Below are 27,745 nucleotides of genomic sequence, written 5' to 3' on the forward strand. Positions count from 1 at the left end.
ACGGCTTTTTCAAAGTTTCTAATTACCGGTCATCGTTAAATAGCAGAAGACTTTAAGGTCAAAATTTATGGGTTATCGCGAAATGTAACATAATATTCGCAGCACAACAACTTTGAAGACAGCCAAAATTTATTTCCAGAAAAAAAAAAAAAAACCCGCCGAAAAATCGAGAAATGCAAAGTTTCAACATCTGATATTAAATGTTACAATTATAGCAAGGAAAAGGTCAGTGCTATTTAGTTCCAAACAATGTAGTAGGTCTTTGGTGAATAGAAAAGAAAAAGAAGCCTGCTGTTTTCTCCATTAAGAAAGGAAATGAAGATGTCTGTTGTTGACATTTATTTGAAGAACCTTGAAACATTGTTGACTTAAGAAAGAGCAAGGTTTAAAAGTAAGTTTGGTTAGCTTGGGGGCCTTAGATATCTAATAACCCTAGATTTTTTTACCGAAGCGTCGCTGCACTGAATCATTTGGAGAGTTGGGAAGAATTAAAACAAATGGGATTGCAAAGATATAACTAACTCCAATTTCCTTTGATAACTTTCTTAAGCCTGTACCGTTGTGTTGCATAAGGTTCCTCTTGCTTTAAGGCATATTTTTCTCCAAGCAATGGTCACGAACATAAATAAACTCTTCACAATCAAGTCACATCCCGGAGCCTCTTTGTTCGCCCACGCCATTCTTATTAGATATGATGAGCACCTTTGGAAATGCGCGTTAATTCCGTTTGGCTAAATATGATAATAATCAGAAGTAATCAACTGCTTTAATGGAACGAGACGAAAATAGTTGCAAGTTTAGAAATTGGATTTGTAATAAGCGATATTTTTGATGAACACCTTGAATGAACGAAATTATGGTAAATGATGAATTTGGAAGACACAGTGAGAAATATGTTATACGACCAGTAATAAAATTTACCCTGGAAAAGAATGCTGAGTTCTCCAAACTGGAATAGAATCCCCCTTTGACCTTTCACATCGGTCGAACACTCAGCCTCTCACAGGAGACAAGTGGATAAGTTGTTCAAGAGATTGAAGCAGTATGCAACGTCTTCTAAACCAGGTGTGGTAATGAAAATGTGCATGACTGTGTTACGGAGATAGGTTTGTGTAATGAGATAGAAGTCTATGAGCCTGTGAGTTTTGGATTAAGGTGAATATGCTATAGGCAGGAAAAGTTACGCCCAGTTTATATGGATAGTTGCTGAAGTGAATAGCTCTTGTTAGAGTCTATAATCTATAAAAAAGAATAACGTTTTATTCAAATTTATACGAATAAGTGCACAAGATATATCAAACGCTGTATGACTGGTTCCGAGAGAAACTGTAAGTTTTTTCCCCGATACGAAAAGCAGAGGGCTAGGTTAAGATTTTAGAGAAAAAAAAACTAATAATTCTTTCCCTAAGGACAAATCAGTAATTAAGTATTTTGTTATATGACAAAGCAAAGAGTTCAACAAACCTAACGTGGATAGCGTATCTAATTTAAAACGCACACCTTCCCAAAAACCTAAAAACTAAAAACGACGTGGAATTATTTCTGAAAATTTCCAACCTTGCGATGAATTGAGCTTTCGAATTTTACCTCAAGAAGTCTTTAGTAAGTAAGTAAAGTACGAAAACCTTTATTTTTTTCAGAGTAACTCTGTCAACTCTATAAATAAAACTGTGGTCTGCTAAAAATAAATAAAAAATACAAATTTATAAATTTTACAATATGTTTATAAATAAAACTACTAAGATTAAAGCTAAAATTACATATATATATGCCCAGTTTTGAAACATTTTCTTCAATACTTATGGAGATACGTGTACGTTCGTTTAATAATCCCCTTTTGACCAAACTTGTTCGGGACTGTAATGGGAGGATTATCGGTCTTTGATTTTGTCTTATTTGCACGGAACTCGCTGCGCTCAGTCCGTACCTTCCAAACCTTGGGTCGATATTCCCCAGAATCGATATTTCCCTTGGGTCGATATTCCCCTATACGCCCTTCGCAATTGGTAAATAAGATGTATATGAAGTATGTACAAGATGAATAAGAGGCATATATTAGATGAGGAGCAAAGAAACTTGGAAATGAGATTTTTAATTTTGTAGCGTGGGAAAAGACCGCAAAGATAGCATAATAAAGTTATTGGAATTTTATTTTAAGTGGGGTGGGCACTTTAAACACTATCAACATCTTTTGTGATTTCATGAAACTTGGCAAACAATGTGCTAAAAACTCTTAAAAGTTTTTTCAGATGTTTACAAAGTAAGAGAAAGAGAAGTGGGTGATCAATAAGAAAACCGAATATTTGATGCCGTCTCCGAAATTCCGCAAGCCTGTTCTTGTAGGATACCCTTTGCATCAGTCTCAATACTTATTTTTCTTTCAGAAACATGATCTGAAATGTTACAGAAAAGAGAAACATTTTTGCACTTTTAATTACTTTCAAAAATGCAATTCAGAGTTGGCATTCTGAAATAAAAATTAAACTCGTTTACCGTGTGGAAATAGGATTGTTTTTCCTGTTACCAACCCGTTTTGGTCTCTATCTTAGTTTGGCAAAGTGGTACACAAATATGGCGGATCCATATTGAATTCTGTAATTTTCCGAACATTGTTTTTTCCTAACTAGATCGCAATTAATACTGTAAAGTTGAAATTTGTGCAATTACTTTCCTTCTATCCATTCTCAAATATCCGTGTTTGCTGATGTTTTAATGCAAGCAAAACCAACTTGTTATTTTGGTGAACATGATCAATTAACATATCGACCGGAAATTAAAAGTACACCACCTCCAGTCCTGTTGTGCGTTGTTCTTTTAATTGGTTCTTTTTAATTTTTTAATCATTTGGTAGAGTCAAAGTGTCTGTCTAGGTGTAGCTGTTGCTAAAACAATCGTTTCTTTCAGTTATTATCACAAGTGACAGAGAAGGGTTTTGAGTTTCCTTTCCTTTTTTCGACGCGTAGATAGTGACACAATTGAAGGCCAGTTATAAAAGCTAATACAGAATGTATTCCACGTGTCTCTTCTCTTCTTTCCACGTGTCATTTCTTTAGCCAACTTAATGTTATAAAATTTTATGTAAATTTTGCCAGATAGTGTCAACCAATTATATCTTGCGACCTCTCTTTGAGCTAATTGTATTTTGTGTCATTAACGATTGCAATGACACGTTCTCTGTTTTCAAGTCTTTCCTTACTAACTAGGCAATATTTCAGTTGAAGCTACTCGTGACAAAATGTTTCTTATTAAGTGTTTAGCAATTTTCCACTTGAAAATCAACTGAGAAATTTCTCGAAGTAATTTCTCACCCAGCGTGCTTTCTACGATGTACCAATTTCGACGTTTTTTTAATACAAAACAATAGTTTATTCTCTTTATTTTCACTCTGGCGTGCGTTTGGTTCGTGCAAAAATGATTAAATTAACTTCTCCAGGAAAAAGACTATTTTTTCCAAAAGGCAAAAATAAGACCTCGCGAAGTCTCAAAACTGCAAATCTGCAGCATAGCTGCCAATAAAGAGAATGATTTTGCCGGAAAGAAATTTAACCAATGTTTGATGTAAATTATGAAGAATTAAATGTTAACCTCTGCCGTGTACATAAATGTTATCGACGAAAGTTATCTACACTTCAAAGCTGACCGGTGATTCAAGTTAGATACCAAATTTAGTATATAAATAGGCCTTAAAATTTTAAATGCATGATATCTCCATGCTTTATTCATGAAAAATAAAAACATAACATACCCAGACTTACAGACTACTAAGATGTCTCTTGTGAATGTTTTTAATCGATAAGTCAAGGTTGTACTCTGTTAATTGGATTTTATGTCATTGATAACGATTTCTCTGTTTTGAACTCTTTCTTTACTACTAAGCAATGTTTCGTGCTTCGGTTTGACAATAAAATTTTATAAAGAAGTCACATTTCGCTAATTTCAAGACTACATTCAGCAATAATATTCAGTTCCCCAAATAATTTCTTGCTCACTGGGCTATTTTGTTTTGCTAAAAATTGCAATTTCTTCTTTTAATATTTTGTCTTTGTAGCTTGTATTTGATTTGTTCCAAGACGAAATTTAATTGAGTAAATTTATTTTTCCTCGAGAAAGGATTTTTTCCCAAAAGACAAAAATAAGATCTCGGAAATCCACATATCTGCAGCAAAAGCTGTCACTAAAAAATTTTACCGGAAGCAGAGCATTACATGTAACCTATGATTGATGTCAATTACCAACAATTCTTTGTTAACCTCGGCTCTACATGAAGTTATCGACGAAAGTCATCTATATTTTAATGTTAACCGCTGCTTCAGGTAAGAATATCAATATTTAGCATTTAAACTTAAATTTTGAATGAATGTAGTATGTTTGGAAGTAACATGCCATTTTATAAAATATTAAGATTTATAGACCAGATTGTGGGTCTTTTCAGTCGGTGAGGTTTCGTATGTTTTGAAGTCGATGATAAACTTGATCGCCGAGTGCGCAATAATTGAAAAGAGCAATCATTTCACAAATAAATTTTTGTAAACGTTTCGTGATAAGCAACACCATATTAACTAAGGCAATGATACCTGATTTTAGGCGTTCTATACTGACCAGTTGTTGTTAAAGAGGTTTCTTGAACGTGAGACATTTTTCATGTTAAATTTCTGAGTCTGGAAGTCGCTAACCACCCGATTAAGTCAAAGACTTTAACGCAGTAAGATTGATGGATTTAATTTAAAACTTAACGGTTAGAATCACCTGAACGAATGTTCCTTTCAACGTGTATAATTCAATAGAAATGTGGTAACGTTATGATACATTCTAGCCGAAAAGAACGCTTATCTCAGAATCCTTCTCAGTTTATTTTTCGGTTACACAATTATGTTTATTTTTTCAATTTTAAAATTTTACAATTTACAACATATTGACAATCTTACAATTTACAAAACATTGCCTAAATTACACTAGCTAAAGATATATACAGTTCTAGTTTGTTGGAGTAAATACAGAATTATGTTTTTAGACACAAGGATGTGCACTTTTGGCTTCTATTAAGGATATTTGAACAATACTTATACGAGCCCGCCTACGATACGATATAGTAAATATCAAAATGGTGGCCTGCAGATGTAACTTTTATTCGAATCGTCTCGTGTCCATCAAGGACAAATGAAATAATTGTTTTATTATATTTTTCTTAGATTATAAATAGACTGGATGTTCTAGACGATTCATTTTGACCTAAACGAAGTGATAGTATAAAAAGGCATAACAATTGTGGCCCCTCTGTTCACCGTGTTAGTTAAATGAAACAGTATGTGAGGAAAATAGGCGAGATTTTTTATTCAGAATATTTCTTACACAATTTTATGTGAAGTAGTATATGTTTCAGAAAATTGTGACAAACCACAAAGGTTAATATACGGGGAGATCAAATATAACTTTATTATTGCTGAAAATCTGATTCCCCCTGCGAGGCAATTGAAGCGAATTATAATTTTCTAGATAGTTCGTATAGTGTGATCGTCCGGGTGAGTGTAGTTCTGAAAAGAACTGTTGTTGGTGACTGACGTTTCGACAACCTGAGCAGAAGTCATCTTCAGAGTCAAGTGAATAGTGTTTGTCAGTCGATGATCTTATAAGTCTGGTCCGTTGAACGTGATTGGTCAGTATAGCCATGATGGTATTGGCTGAAAGACTCGTGTAAAGTGTATTGTGTTGAAGTGTTGTCAGTTTTCGTTCTTGTTCAGTACGAACGCGGTCTGTGGTTTTGTCGGCTCGCCTGTCGGCGATTGTCATAACAGTGTCAAGTAAGTTAGTCGGTAACAGTTGTTTAAGTTTGTCAAGTTGTTGTTGTAGTCTATTACTGAGAAACTGCTGGGTTGTGTTGGTGGGTAAGTTAACCAGTTAGCTATGTATCAATTTGATGTTGATCAAGGTAAATAAAGAGTGCGAAGTTAATCGTCAGTGTAAAGGTTTTACGACTACATGGCTGTCTTCATCAAGACTACAAATGGGTCTTTTGAAACATTTGGCTACAGGAGCTACTTTGTTTAGACACAAAAGTAATTTACTTATCAGAAACGGAAAGAGTGCAAAGAAACTAGGAAGCGTACAAATTTTCAGATGTTTATTTTAAAAGTAAATATTTTTATGGTCGTTTGAAACCTAGAAAGATGCCACTCTGGTGCTTTTCCAACAAATCATTGTTAATTTTTTGATTTTCAATCTGCCCGAAAATCTATGCCCAGCGGTTTACTGGTTAATTTCCACACTTTCTTCCCATTTCTTACTGAAGTTGTGCAATTTCATCCTCCTTTAGACGTGATTATTTAAAGAAATTGTACTTGGATTGCAAGGCTTTTTCAACTCCGTACAAAGTCTTCTAATACGCCAGTAATAGTCTAAAAACTGGTGTTCGGACCAATTACAAGATGCTATTTCCGTTTCCTGAATTAATTTTGCTCCAACAGCATATTTTACGAGAGCTGGTCACATGATCAACTGTTTAAAAGCCCTATTGATGTACTGAAATAAAAGCGAGCCGAGAATCAACAGCTGAAGTAAAAGATTGACTCATTCACTCATTTCCCTTAAATGTCCTTTGCTCCTTTCCATCGTTATTCAGTCCCCTCAGCCGCTTGTGTTGTACTTTTACAAGCCTTTTAAGTTAAATGTTTTTGTATCAAATTATATATAGCACGCAGTTTAAGTAATTTTGGCATTTTGACGGACAAATATAGCAAATGGTTTAGTCAGCTTTTGAAAAACTTTCAGGAAGACCAAAATCTTAAAAGGACTGCACGCTGATAGACTAAACATAGGCAGCTGTCTCCTATGAGCTGATGTCATGTAAGGAGAGAGAGCTAATAGGAAAGCCAGAAATTAAATCCAATTGATATTTTGAATTTAACCAACCTGTTTAACTTATGAACAGTCTTTCTTAGTATTAGTGAAATAAGTAGAACTAAAATTTTCAAGGTTGAAAGACTTTTACTTATGAACAAACAATTGCATATTGCGTGTAGTGACATAATATTTCAGTACGTTATCTGTGGGAGGAAACTTGTTAAAGAAAGTATGTTTAATAATTCACCACTCTAATTGTTCAGTACTTACGTCAGTCAAGCTTTTTGCGATGTTAATGGTTTTGAGAGAGGTTTTGATCACTTTCCAAGTCGTTAAAATTAATTTCGGCCATTTTATTGCTTCATAGCCTTTTATGTTAATTTCTTCCTAACAAGCATCATGTCTAAAAATCGGCTGCAATTTTAAAGTTTTTCAATTTCAATTTTTTCAAAGACACAATCCAAACGTGCGGTGATCTTGTTGAGTTCGATTTTTGTTAAATGCAACAATGCTAACCTTTGGAAAGTTGCTCACTCCCTGGAACATTTTCAAAAAATTTCTTGACAAGTTGAAGGTACAGTATGTTTCTCAAGTAGCTTTCTTATGTTGCATGCTCAATATTTGCTTTCTTTCTCTATTGTACGACCTGCCAATTTTTTTTCCTTCTTCGAGTATGATTTATACCGCGCTGTCATTTCAGTTTTGTTAAATTTTTAAGTATCTTCGTGTCTCATAAGTTTTCTTAAAATATCCATTAATAATCTCCAAGCAAGCGACTCCCAAAGAAAATTTATTCCAACTAAAATTAAGGGACTGATTCTATGTTAGAAATGCAGATTACTTCTTTAAAACATGTCGAAAAGCTTGTTGGTGTACGGGTCTTTTACAGTGGTGTTTATATTCAATGTAGAATTTTAGGACACGAAAGTTAATTTTTCAGCCAATGCGCAAATATTTAAGTCTGCACCACAGCTGGCCAAATTTGGCAATGAAAATTGTCTCTAAATGCAAATGAAATCTAGTCTCACACCAGATATAAAACACGCTTTTAGTCACTGAGTTATGAAAGATAGTTGCAGTTGCTGAGCAAGAAAGATGGCTTCATAATACGGCAAAATAAAACCAACCAGTTTCTTGCCAGTGGAAAACAGTCTTGCGCCGAAAAATGTCTTGCAACTGTGTGCACAAAATTACCAAATTGCATGAGTACATAACACTTTGTGCTACGAATGAGACTTTTTATTTGTGCACTGGGAAATTGTATTTGCGCGATGAGAAAACTTTATTTGCACACTGGCGAAAAGTACGTGAATATAGAATTTGGTTTTCCTAGAGAAATGTCTGATTTGTGCACTGGAAAATTCTATTTGTACACTAAAAATCTTCATTTGTGCGTTGAGATATTGTATTTGTGCACTAACAGGAGAAAATCCTGCATTAAGAGTTAAATTTCATGCATTGAAATATTATTTGCTTAATGAAATAGACATCTGGAAATTAGAATAAGCATTGGATGTATGAGCCACCATATTCAATGCCACCTCTATCTTGCAACAGAGCTCCCCATTAAGAATTGCAAACCTGTGTTTAAAATATATTTCCCCACACAAGGTGATGTAGTTGTAGACATTGTTGGGTTTAATTGTTGTAAATTTTGTCTTTATTTGATACAGATCTACAGATCTATCACGAGTTTGCAATAGTGCACTCGGGTATCGAAAGTATGGCGTATCATAGTGATGACTTACCTAATACCAGCTGCTCCGCCGAAGTGGCCGATCTTGTGGAAAGTTCCTGTTTCGACGCGGATTCTACAACCATCAAAGTAACCAGAGTGCTTCCATATTTTTTCATTATTCTTATCTCTGTGGTGGGTAACATCCTGGTAACGGCCGTTGTCTTCAACAATCGCCCCATGCGCAAAGCTGTGAACTTCTTCATTGTAAATATGGCTTTGAGCGATTTGTTAATCACACTGGTTTATATGCCACGAGTTGTCTCTATCCTTCTTGCAGGCTACGAATGGCTGTCCACAGGAGTGGCCGGCCTAGTGTTTTGCAAACTGGTTTATTTCATTCATGAAACTTCGGTCAGCGTCTCTATTTTCTCAGCAGTGTGTATCAGCGGTGAGCGATTTCTGGCAGTCATTCGCCCCTTGCAATCGTTGACTAAAAACACCAAAGCCGCCCGTCATCTCATTGCCTTGACATGGTTCCTTTCATCGATGATCAGGGTCCCGATACTCGTTGCTAACACTACAGCTGTGAGCTGTGGAAAAACGTACTGTAAGCTGTCCTTAGATACGATGCTCTGGTCGGGTGTGTCCGTGGTGTACCACAAATTCAACTTGATTGGCATGTATGCCACGCCCTTAGGAGTGATGATCGCTTTATACTCAGGCACGATCTTTACACTGAAGAGGAGAGGAAGGCCTGGGAATAGAGTGACGGCCGAAGCTGTACAGCCCACTGAGGTGAACAAGAAAGTGTCCCGCATGGTGCTCGTGGTGATCACCGCTTTTATCCTCTGCTGGATCCTCTACTTTATCGTGGCTGTTATGGAATCTTATAACGTTGCCATTTCGTGCAACGTTCTGTATCTCAGACTCCTTTTCGCTCATTTTAACTGCGCATTGACGCCCGTACTGTATGCACTGTTCAGCGAAAATTATAGACGCGAATTCAAGAACATTTTGTTTGCATGCTCGTGGTTTCGGCAGGTGAGGTCGCGTGCGTCGACGTTAAGTACGCCTTCCTCTCGAAGGGCCTGGACACTGGACTGCCAAACGGAGACCGCTCACGTGGGCCCTGCTGCGCCGGAGGATGTTGCAAAGAAATCAGAAGTTGATTTCCATGAATAAAACGACCATTCAGCGGAACATTTCTAGTGTAATCTGACACGGAAGATGGACGGAAGTACGAAATCAGACAGAGAAGATTGGAAGCGCTCTGGAGAGGCATTATGTGACACCTAGTCACAAAAGTGATCAAAACAGGAACTCTGTCACTTACAAAATAAACGTTCATCCGAGGCAAAGTGTTTTACAGATCAGATCTGTTAAAGTGGTATATTCAAGAACTAAAAAACTAAGAATCCTGTGTTCTTACTTAACGAGTATACTCCAAGCCTTTGTTTTCTATGAACGAATAGTCAAATCTGATGGGCAGCTGAGTTCACCATCGCTGACAGAAATTAGTGGCGAGTTGTAAAAATGTTTTACTACTGGACATTATAAAGGGTAGTTGTCCAAATCAAAAGCCTGCTGCAATCTGATTGGCAATATATGCCATTGAAGTTCACCACTGAATTTTTACACTGTCGTCATTGGTCAAAACTGATCACGTGGTGCAATCTTGTCCGGGCACTATCATGGGTATAGTTCAACACGAAATTTTCTCCAATTCTTATTGGTTTAATTTGATTACATGACGCGATAGTGTTCATCGTCGAAGAAACACCATTTAAACAATAAAGTGTTCCTGTCGAGGAACCATCGGCTGATAGTTGTCCCCGGGAATTTGATGTTATTAAAATAAATAATTGTCGACAAGCGAAACTTAGAGGGCAAATATGCTTGTTTTTAGAAAATCTGGCATTTCACTAGTGTTTATATAATAATATTCAATACTAAATTTTCTTCTGCGCGCCAGGTTAAAAACCGTATTGAATTACTTTCCAATTTTTTAGATGAAAGGCATGAAAGTTAAATGTAAAATTCGAAAAAGAAATTAGACAAAAACCCACTCAATACTGATTAATCAATCTTTCTTTTTTTCTACAAAACCGCTTGTTTACAGAACAATTTTCACGGACAAGGTACTATCCATCCGGGTATTTTCCTTGGATGGGCAGATACAGTTCACCGCTAATATTTTCCGATTTTTATTGGTTTAAATTGATCACGTGACGCGATGGTGTTCATCGGTGGAGAGACTATCTGCCCATGGGTTGATAGCTGACCTTGGAAATTTGTATGTCTAAAAGATTAAATTGTTAAGAAAACTACAAAAAGAACATTTACCTTTTCCCGGCTTAAACAGCTCAAACTTGTTGAAACACTGATGAGCGTGGGTACAAAGCTAAACAAAGCGAATTAAGTGTAAAGTTTATAACTATGTAGAAAAAACATTAGTTAGCCATTATAATGAGAAATTTGAAGGTAACTAAGTCAGAATGATACTGGTTTTTTGCTACAATTTCTGCAAGGTGAAAGATGATTCAGCCTTTATACTTCACTTATTATCACCTCAAAGAAATCTTGGACAAATCAGTTTTATAGCATTACATTTAGCCATGGGAAGTGTGGCTAATAAGGTTATTACTAATGAGAAATTTGGGAGAGTAGATGTAACGTGGAAACATCCGCTAGCGGACTGCGTTTCCAAAGTTGCTTCAAGGTCTTGCTAAAAGTTCTCGGTTTCCAAACCCGTTTTATATTCGTCTTCTATTTTCTATATTGACTTTTACTCGATAATAACCATGTCGTGTGTGTTTATTGTAGAGATATTTTATGATCTAAGTGTATGATTGTATATCTCAATTATAAACAATTATTGGATGAGGTTTTTGTGACATCCAGAATAATCAAGGTCGAGGTAAGTGTTATCAGCCGGAGCCGAAGGTTGAAGCTGATAACACAAACCGAGATCTTGGTTATTTCGAGTATCACAAAACCGAATCTAATAATTGTTTTCTTATGTATTGTTTTAAAGAAAATAACGACAAACTCATTATCGCACCGAACACAGTTTAATTTTGACAAGCCATGTTCTTGCTTCGCTGTCCGTGACATTGGTCTTGGAATTGCGTGCGCAAAGTACGAATAATTCACCAATCTGTTAGCAGATTAGTGAATAATCTGTAGGTTGATCATAAGTGACTCTTAAAGTAACCAAATACATACATCTGTACTTAGAGATGTTTTTATTTTAGGTTTTGTTTTAGGTACGCTGTGTATGTACAATCATTACATCACTTGGGACAGGTGCATAACATATGATTTAACAGTAGAGTGTAATAGTCAACAGAGAGCTATAAATATACTTTTACAGTAATAAAAGGCAATTGGTCAGAATTTTCGTGTTTGATAATATTGTGTCTTGTGTCCACACTTTGATACAAAGACAATAATATACGCGTAACCACTGGTCCCTAGGGAAATAGTTCGGTTTTTTCCCGAGAATTTCGATGTTTCCCGAGACGAAGTCGAGGAATTAAAACATCCAAATTCTCGGGAAAATAAAACTGTTTCCCAAGGGAGGAGTAATTAAGTGTTTTGTTTTATGGCTTGAATTTAGTGTAAACATAGTGTAAAGTAATAAGGCAAGAAGAAGTCAAAGTAAACTCTGGTTAGTGGGAAATTGTACAAACATTGCGTAATTTTTGCCCACCGGGGTGATATTTAGATTTAGCCATTACTACGTGACCATAAATCAACCAATAAGAGCGCGCGTTGGACTCAATTAAATTCCTGCTATATAACAATGTATGCTATTTTATTCTCAGTATTGCGCCATTTTACCATATTAGATCAGAGAAGGTGCAAAATATATATCTGTTATTTGCCGGCTGGGAGGTCCGTATGGTGAAAAACTGTGACCGAGGTCTTGAAAATGCTGCCCTCGGCCTGCGGTCTCGGGCAGCATTTTCAAACCCGAGGTCACAGTTTTTACCATACGGACCGATCGTAAGCCGGCAAATAACATGTTAATTTTTTTCCTGCAGTAAATTAGTTTTACAGATTACAAATGGGTTTGTTTACGCAACTCTTGTCATTGAATCGGCTTGCGCGCCGTCTACTAACGATTTGTAAAAAGTCTCGGCAACGAGCGAGTAACTCAGATAGTAGACAAAGAAAGCTGTATTAAAAACAGATTTTTTTCGAACTACTTTGTGTTAGTTGCATTTATTTCACCAGTTAAGTTCTTCAAAATTGTTTTTGCGGTGTGAAATTTCGTGCAAAGTTTAATGTTTTACTACAAAAACAATTTCTGTCAGTCGTTGCTTTTGAAATCACTTCGTCACTTTTCTACGGTAAATTGAACGGCAGAAAGCGAGGAAATTCAGTAAGTGTATTCCACAGAAATTCTTCTAAATACAGCCACGATCAGAGAGGTAAACTCGATTGAAATTGACTCAAATTTTACAGCAAGAGAAACACAGGATTACGCGCCATTACAGCTCCAAGCTACAAACAATTAAGCAAACTCTCACAACTTCAAAACACTCAATTGAACTTACTTATGGTGACTTTCCTTGCCATTTTAAAGTGAACAGAGATAAACTTGCGTTGACTAATCGTCGATGGATGTGTAAAAAAGGCAAAAGATTGACGATTACCGCTAACTTTTGGGAGCGAAATTTAGGCAGCGGGAAAAAAATCCGGCCCGTGGGCCGTACCGGTCACGTGCGTATGATTAGCCAATCAAATACGAGGATTTAGGATTCCGGCCCGCTCAGATGCTTGAGAAAAGAATAATAATCTGTTACTAACCGAGAGCGAGGGCCGTACTGGGAAATATTGGCCAGAGGTTATGGTAGTACGGACCGAGCGCCGCCAGGTCCGCACAAAAACGACCGAGGGCCAACATTCCTCAGTGCGACTCGAGCAAGCTGCAGGTTACTGACCCCCACCACGTCCCGGCCCATGGAACATCCCTTGATAAATTTAAACCATTGATAGGTCGACATTCATCTCCCACCCTGTATTTAACTGTCGAGCATTATAAGTATTTTCAGCCACCAAATATTTTTCACTCGCGCGAAATGGTTCAAACGCGATATTTGGCCCAACCAACCTGACGATGATATCTCTCAAGTGATAAATATATTTTCCGGTGGTTAAGCTTCCCTTTTTGTGCTTTCACGTTCATCTTTCTTCTGATTAAATACGTTTTAACCCGAACACAAAAATACCGCCTCTTAAAAAACCATTTCATACCCCTTAAGATAATTAGCCCCTAAAACACCAAAATTACCAATCCCCCTAAAAAACAAAAAAAGAAAAAGAAAATTCCTGGGCATTTTTCTACCCAATATATTCTAGAGTATACATCTCGGACTACGGAATTCTTATTTGTTTTGAGGTCTGAAGTAGAATTGGAATCGTCATTTAAATGAAATTTCAGTTAGAATTCTACTAAAACAATTAGAATATTCGCTCTTTATACTATGAGGCGATAGTTGATTCGGTCTTCGGCCTCATCAACTATCCCCTCATAGAAATCTCGAGCTCATAATCTAATTTTTAATTAGTGTGGCTTATTTAAGTCTAACAGTATGAAGGATATGGTTGCTGGTGGCTTCGAGGTTTGCTTTACATGATACACCATGATCCATCACTCAACGGAGGCTGAATTGTGAACTTAGAGCGCGTTTAGGCGTTTTGTAACGAGTTTGGCTATTGGATTAATACTACTTTAGATCACACGTTTCCTAAACGTTGAATACATGTAGTATATTCGGTTGTCTAATCTTCGGACTACTGACATGGACTGCGTACGTAGAATGTATAGATCGATGAACGTGTGAAGTTCAGAGTTTTTGTGCGTTTTTTGTAACGCATCCTGTTCATCAACTTGTGCCGTTTTCAAGGAGAGAGGAGCTTGACAAAAAATCTCTCTATTCGCAGGCTCCCAATTGTCCTTGGCAGGTCATCAGCGGTAATCCAATATGTCGCATGTCCACACATACCACAGTGACTGACACTTACACGAAGCGAGGCTTTTCGCATGAATGATAACCATTCATCTCTTTTTGAGAACGCAAAGAGCTGTTTTCTTTCAGAGAATTGGCCCCTCGAGAAGAACTTCCTCTCTGTGATCTGACGGAGTTTCTCTCGCTGTAAAACGACTTTTCCAAGGTCATGTCTTGTCTTTGAACGCCCGGAATGAAAAAGCACGAAAACGCGAGAAGTTTCTTGAAGGCTGACCTGAAGTCCTTGTTCATGCAGGCGTAGATAATTGGGTTGAGCACGCTGTTACCGTAATGAAGCCATTTTGCCGCAAGAACGGACTCTTCGGGGAGGGGTAAGCAACTTTGGCATAGACCGTAGATGAGATTTAAGACAAAGAACGGGCCCCAGCAGATGACAAAAGCGCCAATCACGGCACCAACTGTTTTTGCGGCCTTGAGTTCTTTGGACAGAAGGAATCTCTTCGGACTTCCATGGACCGTTAGAATCATTTTCTTGATCTGATGACGAGCCGCCATGTAGATTTTCATGTAACAGACCAGCATGATCAGCAGTGGAACGAAGAAACATAACACGCTTACGACGATTTCGTAGATTGGAGGAGGCATCGACCACATGATTAACTTGAGCACAGCCATGAAGATGGAGAACGACCATATGCCGAAAATGGCCACGACTGCCTTAGAGGTTGTCATCTTGTCGTGGTAGGTAAATGGAGAGGAAATGCATACGTAACGTTCAAGGCTGATGAAGCAGAGGTGAAAGATGGAGGCCACCCCACAAAGGATGTCTACACAGCTCCACACCTAAAAATACAGGAAATAGAACTAAGAACCAAGCTTCAGTTTAGTCATGAGTCTATACATACTATTGCTTTTTCCCAATGTTTCATTCTCTAGTTTTTCAAATTGGTACAGTTGTGCATCACCAGAACGATCAGCCTTGCGAAAAGATAATTTAACCATTGAAGAGAGGTTGTCTTTGAAGTGATGTTTCAATAGTTCAGTGCGCGATTAGGTGGAGTAAGCCTGACCACTTTCTAGACTGTGGGCTAACTTTAGTCTAGAATCTCTATGATTCCTGAAAGAGTGTACGTCGGAATTTCCGTAGAAATTGAAGGTAAAATTTAAAATTATTTGTAATTAATGAAATACCTGTTGGACCCATAAATCGAACATCCACTTGGGTCCGGTGATGAGGTACGCGCCCCACACTGGCATGGATACTCCTGCCACCAGAATATCAGCAACAGCAAGTGACACTATGAAGTAGTTAGTTACGGTCCGAAGTTTCTGGAAAACTGCAAAGGCGACGACTACCAGAACGTTCCCGAACAGTGCCATGACGATGATGATGACGAGGAAAGTGGTGGAAAGAAGAATAGTTTCCTTCTCAAACTTCTCCTCCATGCTGGTCTCGTTGTTTGCCGGGATTGGTGTGGAACTTGTCATAACTGAAAATGCAAAGTAATAAGAACGGATATTTTTCCTGTCAGTGTTTTTACCGGCAATCCGAATTCTACTTGAATAAGATGTCCACGAAGTCAATAGCATGATAAATAAGATGTTCACGAATCCTATGGTCATTTCAGAGTTTCCCTGTGTGTCTATTTCAAAGCGAGTTCTGTTGCAAAACCTCTCATATGAAGATGAGTTTGATTTTGCATGAATGGGGAGAAACAAATTTTCATATGAATGGTTTCGCACAAAAACTCGTTTTGACATAGGAACAAAAGACAACTAGGAAATGACCTGTTCTTAACCCTCAACCCTTGCCGATGAAACCCAGATCTAATAAGCAGTACGTTCATGTGGTATTATTTATTTTGCTGTACAGGGTGGTTCTAACTTTTCAACTCATAGACGAAATCCTGGTGTGTGACCATGCACACGAGAGTTAGTTAGGGGGGGAGGGGAAGGGGAATGTAATGCGCTAAGATGTTCAAAAGGTTATTGACATATGGAACACAGACAAAAAAATCCAGCATTTTTTCAACTGAGATACCTGACAGGCTTGGCAGGCGTGAGAGGGCACGTGAAAATTTCAAAAGATCTGAACAGATTAATTTTTGTGCGAAACTGCTTTCATTCAGTTTCAAATTGATCGATCGCCCCATCTGTTAGGAAATTTTAGTAATATTTGTTATTCCAAGAGATCCCAGCACCTTTTACTAGGGGGTCCTGTTTCACATTTGTATTTTGTATTATCCGCGTTTGTATAACCTATTAATAGCACGAGAAAATATATAGGCATTCTTCATAGCGTCTGACTGGCACCTAACCTCTTGAAACGTTTCGCGTTTTCCGTTACACTTAAGAGACGGCATACGCAGAATTTGATTGGCTTAGAACAGTTTCAAACAAGTAATTCGCGGGTTTTCAGCGAATAAATCTTAGTACGAATATACAAAAAATAAAATGTCACACGAACTACTTGTAAAATACAAACCTTACTTGTGGTAGATGCGCCATAAATTTGAATTTAGAGAACATGGCATGCTGTGCAAATACATAATTAACTCTTAAAGTGGCGTCTTCAAGTCAAACAATTCATTAGCCTCACTAATGCGGTCAAAAACAAATATTTGGTGGTCATTATGGGAAAATCACCTTTCAGCGAAAAGAAAATAATCTTTTTGTGAAACTCTTCTTGGCATCTCAATAATACAATTTTTATGCTCCATTTATATTATGATTCATGCTCTTACGTAATCTTCCGTTTGTATCGTCTCATTTAACCACGATTTATCCGCCTACGATCACAGCTAATGGAATAGAATGGAAAGGTGGTGATAAATGAGCGCTTTATCTGTAATTTCTTACAGTTAAACTAAAAGTTATCAAGCATTTCTAATACAGCAAGAGAAGTCTATATTGTTCGACTTGAAGGCTTAAATAGTAGTTGTTACAGTTCCTGCTTCATTCGCTAGAAGATTACGTAATCATCTCCACTAAGCAAAGAGAACTCAGCAGTTTGCCTGTCTAACTATCCGGGGAGAACGAAGGTTGTTTCTTTCCGGTTGTCCTCGAAGATGCTGGCTGACTAAACTCATAAAAAAATATTTGTTCATTCGTAAGGTTCTTTGAAATTATTACTCATTTTTCTGTTTTTCAATATTTCAATGTCATCACTTAATGTTCGCTTACATTAACCTGAACAATTAGTAAACATTTTGTCCTCTGTCGGCTTTTCCTTCTCATTAATTCCTTGTGTGGTTTAGCTTTAGTCAGTTTAAGAAAAAGCCGATATAAAAGAAAATTATTCATAAGCTATAGTGGAAAGAAAGAAATGTTAATTTAAATTGGGTTTGGTGTAAAAATTCTTAAGAGGACCTGAAAATTAATAAAACAAATATTCTTCAAATAGATTTTTTACTGCATGTAGTCGGTTGTCGAGTGCAATTTTGATGATCCTCAGAATTTTAGTTTCGGTAATTTTATTTATTTAATTATCAAAAAGCCCTCGAGATTACTGAAGAATACTCAGTTCAGTTTTATTGTTTATATACGTTTCATTTGAGGTGATAACCACCTCAGCTAACTAGTTCCTACTTTTTTTTTCGTTTTTTTAGAATCTAACTAAATTGTAAAGAAAAAAATTCTCATAGCTCTGTACCGACCCTTGCAACCGCCACCTGCAACAAACACCTAGGATGAAAGAATATCGTCTTTGCTTGGGTTTTAGGAATCTTAATGCGCTATACTTTTCTCTGAATACCAGTCACAAAATTAACTTGAAAGCTTACCTCGTATACTAGGGTCTATCCACTTACGTGTTGTTGAAGGTCAAAGCGGAACGAATTTTAAAGCTCACTTTACAAGCACGAAAATTTAAGTCCGAGTTCACGAAATGTTACATATATTATTTTTCGCGTTCGTGATAATCACTCTCACTACCAACCCTATTTTTCCGCGGAGTTAAAAATAACTTGTTAATTATCAAAATAGACTGAATGAAAAAAGAATGGTTTTGATGGGTCTAAAAATCTATTGAGATTTTCCATTGGCGTCTGCATATCAGCCCACGATTATAGAAATTCCCCCAGCCAATCAAATTACAGTAATCTTAGTAATGGGCCAAACATGTAATGGGAATTAAAATGTGATTTTTATTGTACACATGTAAGCGTATTCAAGACATTACGAAAACCAAAAAAAGCATTACGTATATGCTTTAAAAGCTCCATGTTTAAGAATAAATACAAAAATATTTTTTACACGGAGAGAATAACGCAGTGAAAGCTCATCTAAGAAAATTTCCCACATTACGGTGAAACCTTGGGAGAAATTACTTCACATTTTAGTTAATTTGATTATTGCAATTTGATTCAATCACACAGCAGCTACCCGGAAACTTTGCAAAAATCCATTTTACCTTTAAGATTTCATTCTTCTCGAAGAAAAACATTACTATTAACATTAGAATTTCGTTTGAAACACTTCAGGGGTCTTTTCTGTTCTTTTCGCACAATAAATATTGTCCCCAATGAAAAAATGTTCAAAATTGGCTTTTATGTTCATTTAGAGTGTCATCCCTTGAAATGCTTTCACTCGCAACCCTGTTGTGACTGTTGTCCTAATTTTCGTGCAGAAGAAAGCGCTCGGAGCTGCCGACATGACTACATAAATGTCCTGATCTTTATTCATCTTGAATAATGAATAATCGATGCAGAAATTATGGAAAAGCCAAGGCGTTTGGTAGAAATGAAAGTCGTTGCGCATCTCGATGAGGATTGCGTTCAATGAAATATCCATATATTTAGAATAATGCGAAACGCAAAGCCGACCTGATTTCAAAAAAGTTGGCGTAATTTCCTGGTTTTTCTACTACGGTTACCCCCTTGCCTCGCACTAACATAATTTAGTTGATGACAGGCTAATGTTTTATGGTCGAGCGAGACATAATGCCTAAAAGATCACGTTCTGGCAATATATCGTCTACTGCACTGAGTTCTCTTTCAAAGTATACTTTGAGTGCTGGCAAAGCTATTAAACAAAACTATTAAATACGTGTACTGAAGGTTTGAAAGTCTCAACTCAAAAATTTTGATTCTCTGGATTTATATTCATTATACAAGAAATTTATACCTGTGGAAGCAGTCAAATATTAGAGAAAAAACATAGGATTGTAAACATATACCTTTTGAAACAGTCTTTTGCTTTTTTCACCAGACTACAGAGTTTTTCATTCACTCTTGTATACAATACTGATTAACTTCATTTTTCTGCGGTATAAATTGGGTTTCTTTGCACTCACCCACAGCGTGGATAATGAAAATGGAAATTTAATATATATCCACCATTGAAACAAAGTTCTATAGATAATGCATCACTTCAAGAAATCTTCTGTTTTCCGTGCCCTCGCGGGTTTTTTTGTTAAGGATATTTTGGGTTTTTTATGTTGTATGTAACTAGCATTACATGTAAGAGTTATTTTCAGGCTACTAGGGGACTAATGACTTACTTTACCACTCCGTATCCTAAGGTGAATAATTCAGGCAAGTCATGGGGTTCTATTAAAACTACCGAATCAGCGTACACATATCAACTGTTTTTGTTAGCGAACGTTTTTAACCATGCTGTATACTGATCGTGTAAAGGAAAAATGTCCAGCATGCACAGTAGAATTGGGAAGTAATAATCAAGATATACAGACGTACCGACTGGGATTTAACTCAATAACGTATAACTCTATAACTCAATAGAATCACGAAAATAATGCGAGAAAAAGCAGTAAAGGAAAATAACTGGTTGGGTGAGACTATCAAAATTCAGATTCTCCCTTTATTATCGAAAGTGATCATTATGACATTCCAGTTTAAAATGGCGATGTGTCGCTGTTCCCCAAAAACTGCAAAACCGGAGACTAATATTAATGCGTGTTAAGGTTCTTAATAAGCAAAATGGGTTTGTGTGTCTTCATATTTTGAATCAATTGTATGACGTTAAGGCAAGTTGATGAGCAATTTACGCTTAGACCAAAAAGGTCATGAAACAATAGAAAGCATTAATTTGTCGGAAAGTTTCCTTGGGTTCTCTGCACGAAATGTAAATGATATTTAGTTACACTTTGTAGTTTTCTTCATCAAAAATTATAAATGTTATTGCCTATATCAAAATACATTTTATGCTCAAAATTGACACAGGGAGCTGAAAAACGTAGGAATCGCATAATTCAGTAGGCTTTTTACAATTCTCCGATGCATTTCGGCATTCTAAGATCTGTGGATTTCACATCCGCGGCTTATTGCACCGCAGCTTTCCAAAGAAAATGAATCTAATTTTTGCATTATTTTCCGACGAAAAGATCGACTCTTAAACACCTTAAACTTTTCATGAGCCGACTTCAACACATGGAAATCAGTATTATATAACAGGGATCCACTTCAGTGCAAAAACTAATCGGCTAAAAGCTTATCAGCACAACTTTTTCTACAATGACACACGGAACACCAAATAAAACAGGTATTGATAATTAATCAACTTATTAATTCATGAACTTCTTATTTCAGCACCTTATTACCTAGAGTAGAGATATAATTATTTCTGTAGATGTACATGTAATTATATATCCATATATATTATATATCCTTATATCCATATAGAGACTAGATATAAAATAACATAGTATTCGCATCCTTATAAATATTCTTTAAAAAGTGATGTTTTGTTAAACGTTTTTAAGATACGCCGAGGTATTTTTAAGCGTGTGACAATGCAGGGACCTAGTGTGTTAGTTGAATGATGCCGTTACAGATATTGTAAATAATGTATGATTTAGGAATTAACTCGTGTAAAAACACTGGATTCGTGTTGAGAGAAGTATTTTGGAAGGTGTTAGATATTAACTATAAGCTGTACAAAGGCATAGAAACGGTAGTTTCGCTAAAATGACTCCAGTTTCTTCTCTTCAGAAACGTGATGGTGCAGTATTTTTTTTAATCTGATTTTTTGGATTTAGACTCTGGGTTGTGACCACGTCCCTATATGAACGTTTGTCAAGTTTCTCGCCGCAATGTAAGGTTCTATCGATTACCCATTAAGGAAGCTATCTCACTGTAGACTTTGTACTTACAAATTGTGGTAAAAGTGTATAGAAGGTACCACATTTGCCAGTATCGCTAAAAGTGTGTAAAATTACACCAGTTTGCCAACACGGCCGCCTACGTGCTGCTCAGTGCATTACAACACGTGTTTGCTTAATTCCATCAATAATTGCAAAGAGATTTGGGGAAATTCCATAATCTATCACCTTCATATATCAGATACTAGTTATAAGAAGCTCCAAGTCAGTATATGCGTTATGTTTATTTTTGTTGTCTCCCGGATGGATAAGAGGAGCACGTATGAACAAACGAAGACACGACAAACACAACCAGCACCATGGAAGGTGTGTTGTAGTCCTATTTTGAATTTGGAAACTTTCCTTCATGGCACATTTTAACCTTCTTCTATCCTAACCTTTCATTCACTTTAACTTATTATTACCTCTTTGTTGGTTTTCGACGTTTACTTTGATTTTAATGTGATTTTTAGTTTATAACAGCACAAATAAAAATGACCGCTGTATCTGACATCTTTTAAATGATTGTTCACTGCTCTTTGAATATTTTTAGGTCAGTGAAAAAGATGGCACTTCCATAGCTTCATCCTTACATGTACAAGAGTTTAAAACTTTGAAATTAACACAACTCCTGGAGAGTGGAACAATGAACAAACGACCTAAAACAAAGTAAACACTAGAAATTAAATTTCCTTGAAGTGATAGCAAAATTGAGCCCGGAACTGATCTTCGCCGAGTAAATTGATTTAGAAATCGGCACCTTTTCATGTCGACGCTTCAAAAAAACCTGATGGAAAGGATATCATTACTCGGCATCTTTCACAGCATTCAAAATGAAGCTGAAAATCTTACCGTTTTGACCGTAAGCAAGTCGCTCACTTAACCGGTAGTCAGATCTTGATGGGTTTCAAATCCTATCAAGGTACTGTGTTTTATACAACTAAAACTGAACGACTTTTATAGACTTGAACAGAAAAGAACACATCAACTAGCATTTATACCGTGGAAAAAATAAAAGGCCGGACAACTCAGCTTCTTATCTGGCCATTTCAGCGTTAAGATTAGAAGTGCAATATCATCAAGTGTTTGGTTCTTTAGAACAATTTGAGTAATCACAAGCGAGATGTTTCTATGTTAAATATTTATCTAACCGTGTGAGTCATAAGTTTCTAGTCGATCCATTGTAAGAAATGACTATCTCTAATTTTAACGTTTTCAAATAAATAGGAAGCAAAACCTGGAAATACTGTAATCAAAGAAGGAAAAGTATTCTTTATAAATAGATCTTAACTGCCACATAACTTCCAAATGCACGCGTTGTTTTCTAGAAAAAGTCTAGGGGTGCTTGCAATTTGGCAGAATAAACCGGTTGGGATGACCATTGAATAATGGTAAGGGTTTTTCCAAAATCAGCAAACCAACCGAACGAGATGGCGCTTGCCATTTACAATTCGATTTCGCGTAATTGCTTTCAGCTGATGAGAGACTGGAAACCGAGAATGTAGCAAGTGGTAAGGAAATTTCCGCCGCTCTGTGCCCAACGGAAAAAAGGGACTACCTCTGGAAGTAGTTTATAATTTCCGAACGGATTTTCTAGAAATTACTGTTCTATTTGACGTTCAACCGAAATTTCCGGAGTTTTTAGCGTAATGAACAACACCCCTAGAGTCAAACCCCTAAAAACCTAAGCGGAAAGATCTAATTGGCTCAGACTTACGCCAATGATACCTTTTCGAATCCACATCTACTTGCAATCCTCCGATAAAAGATGACGGCTGGTACATTTACCTATAACTCTAAGCACACGCACGGAAACCCTAAAAAGCACATAAAAACGTCCAGAAAAGTTTAATAATCTTCAAACGTAGGGAACAAAATGTTATTAGAGCAGTGGAAAATATTGCCAAAATATGTCTTTACTTCCCCTTGATGGGCTGTATCAAGAGATTATCATACTCTTTTGGTTTTATTAGGTTTCTAAGGTATTGTGGTAAAATGTGCATCCGCCATTTTTTTTCCGCCATTTTTTTTCGCCATCTTTTTTCCGCGTTATAATAGTAAAAAGGGATATTTTAACAGTATGACCCAACAGTGTATTAAACGCTGTTATCAAAGGGGTCCTGGAGTAGAAACTATAATGAAATAAGGCAAAAAAAGCCTACAAAATAAGTCTGAAGCTGAAGTTGTATTTATCCAGCTTTTTGACTTAATAAAGGACTACCTCAGTTAACAGTGCCAAACTCTCAATACTACTTGTGCGCATGCTTGCTAATTGCCGTAGAATTTGTACTGCATAAACAGAAAAGAAAAGACATAAAACGTATTAAATTTACAACAGATGCTTGCAGCTGAAGGTCAGACATATAACTCCTGGAGCTAAAAGGTTGCTACTCATTTCTGGTACCAAACCAATGAATTCTGTGTCGTAACGATAAAATAATAACAGTTTGTTCTGCAATGAAACTTGGGCTGTACCCTGAAAATGACTTAATTAAGTCGAAACTTTAGTTTTTCCCTTTTTTAGTATTTAATTTTTTAACTTTGTTAATAGACATTTTAATTACTATTTCAAAAACGAGTGCCAGGGTTTCGTCAGGTTTCCAAACGCGAGAAACATTTGAAACCACGAGGCCGCAGGCTGAGTGATTTTATTGTTTTCGAGCGTTTGGAAACCTGATGAAACCCGAAGCACGAGTTTTTGAAATTACTTCTCCAACAAAGAAAATTAGTTTAAATTGTCATTTGAATAAGTTTCTCAATTACAATATTATATTTGAGACGTGAAATGTGATTCTATTACCTAATTGCTGCTCTGAGACAATTTTTGAATATTCATCAATGTCACGTTGTTATCTAGCTGTTTGTCAGTTCTGAGCGAACACGTTGCTTCGCAAAGCAAATGGCAGAGTGCAGATTTAGACCTCCTAAAACTCGCGAGGAAGAGGAAAAGTGTGTGGCCAGCCCTATTCCGAGGTAACGTGTGCGTTTAGTCTGTTAAATGCAGGGGTAGATAGTAAATTAGTACGCCTTAGAACTGGGAATTTCTAACGTTAACGCCATTTTAAATCGGAAGTGTACGGCAAGGTTGAAGGCGAACCAAAAGACGAGGTCGCCACTATTGAGCGAGAATTTAAATTTAGAAAAAGAACGGCCCTGTCTGTTTTGGGGAGTTTAACAACTGTACCGTTACATGTAACGTCAGCAGTAAATAATTTAGGTTTAAAGTTTTTTCAGTAAGCAGATTAAGAAAATTTACATCCGTGTTTGAAATTATTTCCAAACACGCCGTGGTTTTCACCTCGTTTTTCAATGGGTTTCTAAACCCATCCACCTGACCAGAATAAGATGCTCTGGTTGGGTAAGAGCTGCATGAATACTTAATGAGTTTGAGAAACCAAAGGAGAACATTATGGGCAATTGTTATTCAATTGAAGATTCATCAATCTCTCTTTGAAATATGCAATATTTGGAAATAATTGAAATATGCAATTGCCAGATGCAGCCTAAACGTAGAAAGAAGCAAATGTGGTAAAAATGCTGTTGTAAAATATAAAAGCTTCACGACTTTCCTAGGATTTCGTATTTCTCATGATGAGCTTTAATGGCAAAATTCTTGAGAACTGCACTATAAATTGTTCCTGTATGTTGTGGTGATTCTCAGCAAGATAGAGAAAGCACAAATTATGTCTTTTTAGTTTTGCGCAGCAGAAACAGGAGTTTTTTTTATTGTGCTTTGTAATATTTCGTGCCTTGTTAAATGTCTGCCCGAGGGGTTAATATGAAATCTTAGGATGGCTTTCCTGCACTTAATGTTCCAGAGCAATATGGTAATAAATCCCTAGTAAATCGATTAAAGAGATACTCGATAATTGATCTTGGATTTGAAATTGCATGTACGTGCTGTATGAATTGTCTCGCATGATATCGCAAACGTAAAAAAATATGAGTAAAAAATATACATTTAATGATATGCAAATTGCTATATTTTCATATTTAGTTTGAAAAGCTAACAAGAAAAGTTGAGTTCTTCTTGAAGACAAAAGAAGCGAGGTTTGATTTACTCAGATGCTTGAGGATAGCGTGTAATGGAAAAGAAGACATATTTTTATCTAGATAACTGTATGAATAGCTTGAAGTGTCTTCCGATGGTTTTATTATACAGATCGAAATTTATGCTAATTTGAAAATGATAGCAATTCACGTTAACAAAACCTTCAATTTTGCGTATGAAATGGTTTTTGGTTCAATGTTATTTTACTTGCGTACAAACTACTGCAGCCTTCTATGTTCCCGATTCTCATGTTTTGTATTTATTTTCTCATTGCCCGCGAACATATTTATTGAATTTGAATAACTGTATGGACAGGATTTATTTTCAATTGACGGTGTTTTTTTTGTTCAATTTAATTCATCCTCCATTTCCTTCTCAATACTTAGGGGAGAAGGTACAAAGAGACACGGATATGATATACTTATTAGGCCATATAAAATACAGGATTTATTCCCCAGCTGTGATGTGATTTACGCTCACGTACTTGATAGAAAAATAGGAATGTGGTGGTAGTTATTTTGTAATTAGTTTAGTTTCTTCCATTTTAGGGCAAACTATATCTTACGTCTACTGAAAACATGAATTTCACCAAACGGCAAAATAGCACATGCGACTAAATGTTGTGTTTATTTCATTCAGAGCAAGGTATTTTTATTTTGCCCCAAAGGACTTTAAAGACGTTTAAGAGGAGGAAAAGCGGAAATCCGGAAAGTCTACAAAGAAGAACCGATTGGAGGAATAGTGATCAATTGGTAACGTTTACTTTAAATGTTTTTGTGTTATGATTTATCGACTGCTTTGCGTCGGTGGGAACAACACGAACATCACAAGAACATCATACAGGCACTGAAGATCCACAGAAAAATGAACAAAAATGCTCCACCAAAGTTCATAGAAATTTTAAAGATTTTAAAGATTTTAAAAATTTTAAAGATTCATATTGAAATTATTGAGCTCACTCAAAGTGAAATACCAAAATATCCTTTAAAAAATTGGTTGATTTTTGTTGGCAAATCGAGGCTTTCCATGTTGTAACACAAACAACAATAATCCAAGTTTTATTTTGTAACATTTGCACGCTTTCAGAAACAATTTGAAGCTTTTATACAATGAAGTAAATTTTATGATCGTATTAAATCCGAATGCCTATTTTTCTCGAAGGTGACAAGAGAAAATCGAACCTTAATGAATGCCTCTTCCACCTCGTTAACAAAATTTTGAGCTCGAGACGTCGTTTAGATAACTGTTTACCATATATAGCTATAACTCCAGGCCTCAAGAGGCAACCTGGAACTGACAGAATAATGTCAAATTAGGAAGTTGAGTTTCGTGTTTTGAGTTGAAAGCCGGAAAAGGCGAATAAATTCAGAATAAATATAATGATAACACCTTAAAAGCATCGGGGTTCTTGCTTAGTGACTTTCTTCAAAATGCAACAACGTCTTGTGAAATAAGAGAAAAGCGATTAATTTTATATAAGACATCTTTGTATTCGAATAATAACAGTATGAGGCTGTATGGTGTTTCACGTGAGACCTCATGTTTACGTTTTCATTCTTGATTTTGTCAGCAAACACACTTTTTCTCCAATAAGTATAAAATAATTGACCAAAGAATTCTAGCTTAATGCCCCAAAAAGATATTTTTTATGGAAATGAAACTGTCTGCTCTTAAATATCGTCGTTTGACGCTCGTAAAACAACTCGAATATTAAGCTAAGTTCTATTCTGACGTTGTTACTGCGTAATGTTTTCCTTACTTACTGCTTTTCGTTTTTGATGGATGTACATGTTTTTGACTCCATATTTTTGCCCCGATCACCACCATCACCTTTGGCCGACTTTTGTGTTTGGAATTCTCAAATGCTAACAAGATTACCTGCATTTGTCGGTACTTTAACCCAAAATTGCGTTGTAAGCTTGCGTATAAGGTCAGAGAGTGCCAGGACATAACAATTTCGTTTGCGTTAGACTGAATTTTTTTTGTGCGAGGAGCATATTGGCACTTTGTTGTCCCTTACAACACTTATTTTTAAAGGTATATTCTGTTTCTTACCTTTGTGCCGTCTTCTCAGCTCTCAAATCATCTTCATCGTCTAAAAG

The 27,745-nt window shown here is 36.4% G+C and overlaps 2 protein-coding genes across 3 annotated transcripts; one reads left to right on the plus strand and one right to left on the minus strand.

The window, feature by feature from the left end:
* The first annotated feature begins 8,520 nt into the window (after positions 1–8,520).
* Positions 8,521–9,819, plus strand: LOC110051099 (somatostatin receptor type 4-like). The gene has a single exon (XM_020757076.2). The coding sequence runs from the start codon at positions 8,561–8,563 to the stop codon at positions 9,695–9,697; it is 1,137 nt and encodes a 378-aa protein (XP_020612735.2). The 5' UTR covers positions 8,521–8,560; the 3' UTR covers positions 9,698–9,819.
* Positions 9,820–11,737: 1,918 nt separating this feature from the next.
* Positions 11,738–18,568, minus strand: LOC110051078 (beta-1 adrenergic receptor-like). Of its 2 annotated transcripts, XM_089283383.1 has the most exons (3): positions 18,276–18,568; positions 15,685–15,983; positions 11,738–15,336 (listed from the first exon to the last, which is right to left on the minus strand). In XM_089283383.1, the coding sequence occupies exons 2-3, from the start codon at positions 15,979–15,981 to the stop codon at positions 14,545–14,547; spliced, it is 1,089 nt and encodes a 362-aa protein (XP_089139509.1). In that variant the 5' UTR covers positions 15,982–15,983; positions 18,276–18,568; the 3' UTR covers positions 11,738–14,544. The 2 variants fall into 2 exon arrangements, with proteins under 2 accessions (XP_089139509.1, XP_020612708.2); XM_020757049.2 differs by lacking the exon at positions 18,276–18,568 and having other exon boundaries at positions 15,685–16,287.
* Positions 18,569–27,745: the final 9,177 nt, after the last annotated feature.

This window comes from Orbicella faveolata, unplaced genomic scaffold (genome assembly GCF_042242905.1).
Source record: "Orbicella faveolata isolate gen_17 unplaced genomic scaffold, um_ofav_v1 contig_1, whole genome shotgun sequence".
Lineage (NCBI taxonomy): Eukaryota > Metazoa > Cnidaria > Anthozoa > Scleractinia > Merulinidae > Orbicella > Orbicella faveolata.